At 32.0% G+C, this 5,000-nt stretch overlaps 1 protein-coding gene across 1 annotated transcript in view; it reads right to left on the reverse strand.

The window, feature by feature from the left end:
• The window catches only part of LOC137657736 (agrin-like), a 640,734-nt gene that overhangs the window by 21,671 nt on the left and 614,063 nt on the right, over positions 1 to 5,000 (reverse strand). The window contains exon 22 of the mRNA XM_068392194.1: positions 704 to 833. Within this exon, the coding sequence (XP_068248295.1) occupies positions 704 to 833 (130 nt within the window). The remainder of the gene's footprint in view (positions 1 to 703; positions 834 to 5,000) is intronic.

Raw genomic sequence — 5,000 nt, forward strand, 5'->3', positions numbered from 1 at the left:
AATTGAAAATGAAACATAATCAAAATAATAGGAATTAAAAATGAAATATCATAAAAATAATAGGACTTGTAAATGGAACATAATCAAAATAATAGGAATTGAAAATGGCCTATAATAAAAATAATAGGAATTGGAAATGGAACACAATCAAAATAGGAACTGAAAATTGAATAAAATAAAAATAATTGGAATTGACAATGAATATAATTGTTATTTATCTCATTAGTTACTTCAAGAGGACCACTTTGAATAATAAATACATAAAAAGGCTGAAATTAATGAACATAAATACAAAAATAAAATTTTGACAAAGTAGAGTAAAAAATATAAAATAGATCAAAACAAATTCTCGAAAAAAAAGCCTATACTGTAAGTGTTAAATTAAAAGGAAATGAAAGAAATACAGATTCTAAAGGAATTAAGTGAGTGATTAGAAGAAACATGAAACGAATTAGGAATAGGGCCTATATGCCAAAGAAATGTGACAAAGTTTATGCAAGACTGAAAACATATAAACGTTTGAGATGTGATAATAACCAGTGCTCGGACACCCAACCTCCAAAAAAAGCTAATGCAGTAAAATAAGCAATAAACAAGGAAATGCTGTACATGAAATTAATATAATGATTAAATGCACGAGTGCTCTGGCAGTTTACATTTAACGGATACGAAAGCGTAAGGCAAACTTAAATTAATATCTTACCTGAACAAGACCCGAAGTCAACCACAACAATATCTGCTTGTAGGACGCAGGCTTGGTGATTAAGCTCGCATTCCGACGAGTAGGTCACCCTGTTCGACCCACATACTGCTAAACCCCCTCTCATCCGGACCTGCAGGTGATGGAGTTTTCCCATGACTCTATATAAACAGCTATGCCACGGTTGGATACAGTTACTGATATCAAATTGCATACTTTTCTATTGGTCAATTTTCAGATTGTTTTTCTAACAGCCTCAAATCAATTATTTTTTCCATAATCGAATTTAGAAGAATTATCCAGTGACGCAAAAACACTGGATTTTCCCATGGCTTGTATTGAATGAATTCTTAACAGCCTCACATAATACAGCTTATCTAAGGTAAATAATCTCACAGTTTAGTATAGAAATATTCCATCGACAGTTTTCTATTTATTGTCTAATAACGTTAAATAGGGAGCTTCAGAATAATCATTTAACAGCGACTGGTGACACCTTTCCCCTGAAAAGTTTTTAGATGAACTGTCCAATACTCCACTGTGGCTGAAAGTATGATACCGTATCTGTGATAGTACACTTTGTGATAATTATGTAAAAAACATTAGGAATACCACACAATGGACAAAAGGAGCAAATGATGGACCATTTCATATCACTGCTACTGATAGATTACGTCTTAAGAATTTCAGATTCGCTCTGCGATCATCAAATTTAAAAAATGCACTTATCAAGTCCTTCATGGGGGAATGGAAACTTGCAGAGTATGCAGCTGTCATGAAACAAAAGACTTAAATTTGCACACTGCAATCAGTGTATTTAATACACGGGTACGGAGAAGGGATAACAAAAGTAATGTAATATCAGAATACAGTTACTCACATGTTAAGGCAGATACAAAGGTGGTGTATCATCTTAACATTATATTAAAAGTATCACCTGGACAAAAAGTTGTTTAAGCAACAGACATTGATGTCATGAATATCCTTCGCTTTAATGTAATAAATTTCAAACTGAATGAGTGGATAGACCTTGGACATTCAAGTGACAATACAAGGAGATACAGTATGTTCATATTACAAACTTAGCAAAGCCTCTTGACTCAATACTGTGTAGAGCATCACCAGGATATCATGCTGTGACAGGCTGCGATTACATAGCTACTTTCCTAGGGAAGGGGAAAGTGAATTCCATTAAGCGAGCTGAAAAGAATCCTCTTTATCTCGAAGGCTCTGGAAAACTTAGGGAATATACTTTATTTATTGATGAAAATAGACTAGTTGTAAAACATGTTTACCTACTTTACAGTCTGCGAACATCATTGTCTAAGAATGAAGTGAGGCTCAAAATTTTCCTGCAAAAGTACAAACCTGCAAATCAAAACAGTCCCTTGGAGAAAATTAATGGAATTGGGGTAGGCATGCTCCCACCTTGCAAAAATGTGTTGACACTCAAATTTGCTCGTAGTAATTAAAAGATGTTTGCCAGACAGATCATGGCTGGGAAGAAGAAAATGGGATAATCCAACCCCTGTGGTCTATTTGCAGACAAATTCCAACCGTGCTTTCTGAGACCATGCAACCTAAAGATGAAGATGAGGGAGAAGATGATTATGATGACTCTGATGAATATACATTTGATGTTGAGCCAAATAACGATGAAGGTGTTCATGGCAAGTAGGGTAAGTAGGAACTAGTTTTATAGTTTTGGCATTGATAAATGTATCTATAGAACTGACAGAAGCATTGGGCAATATGGCTGCTGAGGGAAGAACCGCTGGCAGTATAATAAAATCCTCAGCTAAACTGACCATGTTGCTAACACTGCTAAAGGGACTCTCCAAACGACTTCCGGCAAAAGGTTGCCATTATAATTTTAAAAAAGAAAGAAAAAGGATTATCTAATATATCAGGGGCATTACAATGTTTCCATAAACACACCTTAAAAGTCAACAGTGTAAGTGAGATATGTGTAACTTGATTTTATTCAATTATCTATCCATTAAAGCGGTTGAGGTTGACTCCTACACAAATGCCTCAGCTTCATCCTTACCGATGAAGGAAGTGGAAATATGGTATTCTACTGTTCATTTCCATACATTAGGAAGTTTCTGATGCATAAATAAAGGTACCACCAGCTTTTATTAATACTTCAAGAGTAATAAACTGAATTAGGTTCCTGGATAAATGTATAAATAAAATAACTGGCTATAACTTTCAAATGCTTCAACGATCAAATTTTAGTTTAAAAATCTGAATTCTGCACGAAAAGAATTTTCCTTTGATATATGATATATCATTTGACACATATACTCTATAGGTGTTTTATATAGCAAAATATAATTGACATTGTAAAAGGTAAAAATTTGCATAAAAAGGTCTATATTACAATTTTGTCTTTAGTAAGGCCAATAAGACTGCTTTTTTTTTCTTTATTTAGGAATTTGCACCATTTTTTTTTTTTTTTTTATACACAGGAAACAAGCGTCAACCTTTCCTTACCTAAAATTCTGATAAATAGCCTCTATCTCTTGGGGTAAAGCCATATCTCAAGCCTCTTTTACATTATCGTCATCTATGGCGAGTAATTCGAATTCTACACGCATGGAAGAGAGTGGTCGATGAAACAAGAGTCTGCGATCAGGGTCGGCAAAAGTGAAACATTTCCTTTGACAGGAAATCATTATTTCCTAAACGTCTGATTCACCTATTCAATATCAGACACTGAGAACGAAGCAATTTTTGTCAATTACGTTGCGATTTTTAAACTTAATTTCATTTCCAATCAGCATTACAGAGACAAAGACTGGTAGAAACCTGCGAGATAATTGCTCCGATTATAAAATCTTCCCTTAACAGACTGGCACTGGGTAATGTCCTGAAGCTATTACCAAGTATTGCACAATTCCACTCATGCATCATCAGAGAAAACTTATCCCAATTACAGCAAACTTTTTCTGGATCATTTAGGCAATCATGAATCGTTGCTGCTGTTTCCTGGAAGCCTATCTCTCTCTCTCTCTCTCTCTCTCTCTCTCTCTCTCTCTCTCTCTCTCTCTCTCTCTCTCTCTCTCTCTCTCTGTCTGTTTGTCAGCCAGTCTCTTGTTTTCCTATTATCTCTACAACTTAATGCTACTAAATGCTTACCAAAACTTCCAATTTAATTTAAATTCGAGCAAATATCTTTTAACGTGTACCTTTTTATCTATAAATCCATCAATTTAAACTATCATTTTCCCACTTTACATTAAGAGAGATTAACTTAGCTACGACGGAAAAAATTCCCCTCTCCTACAATTGTAAAAGGAAATACAGAACGATTTTCTGATTTTGTTTTAAAACAAGAATATCTTTTTAATTAATTAGTTGAACTAGTTGAGATATTTCTTTTTAATGAGGAATAATTTGTAAATAATATTTACCTTGCCGTGTTGACACTTTAGTCACCAAACTCAACTAAAGATAATTTTTCCTTTCAGGAAATTTATCTGATTATTTTCCTAAAAAAATGTAAAAAACAACAACACATATTTCATATAAAATGAAAGTATAAGGAACATATTTTCAGTTTCGGGAAAATCGTATGGTTTTAGTTGACTTTGGAGATAATGTGTATATATAAAATTATTTTCGACCTAAGGAATACTATACATAGGCTTTATTTAGTTTATACGGAAAAGTATATAACTATTTATTTTCTAAGGATAAAATATAGATTTTTAGAAATATGAAGGATTCCATAAGCCACATTCCCTTTTAAAATCACAAGCTTATTAATCTGAAGAGATGAGAGATTTCTTTCCTTTCAGGTGAGCTATAAAAACCTCTTCATCTTTAAAATGAAAATTACATAACACCTTTCACCTCCGATGTCATATGAAAGATTTAATTAGCTAGAAATGTTTTAAATAGGATGTGTATAAAACATATCTTAATTATATATTTCTTTAATCAATAAGAGCATCTAATCACTTTTTGTACTTTAATAAATAGATATATGTAACTAAAGTAACTTTGATTTATACTGCAAAGTTCATAAATAAAATCTTATTTTCAATGAGGAACACTACCACATATATATAAATACACACACACAAACACACACACACATATATAATATATATATATATATATATATATATATATATATATATATATATATATACAGTATATATATACATATATATGTATACATATATATATATATACAGTATATATATATATATATATATATATATATATATATATATATATATATATATATATATATATATATCATCAGCCGTTACTAGGCTACTGAAGA

This window comes from Palaemon carinicauda, chromosome 18, assembly GCF_036898095.1.
Source record: "Palaemon carinicauda isolate YSFRI2023 chromosome 18, ASM3689809v2, whole genome shotgun sequence".
Classification (NCBI taxonomy): Eukaryota; Metazoa; Arthropoda; class Malacostraca; order Decapoda; family Palaemonidae; genus Palaemon; species Palaemon carinicauda.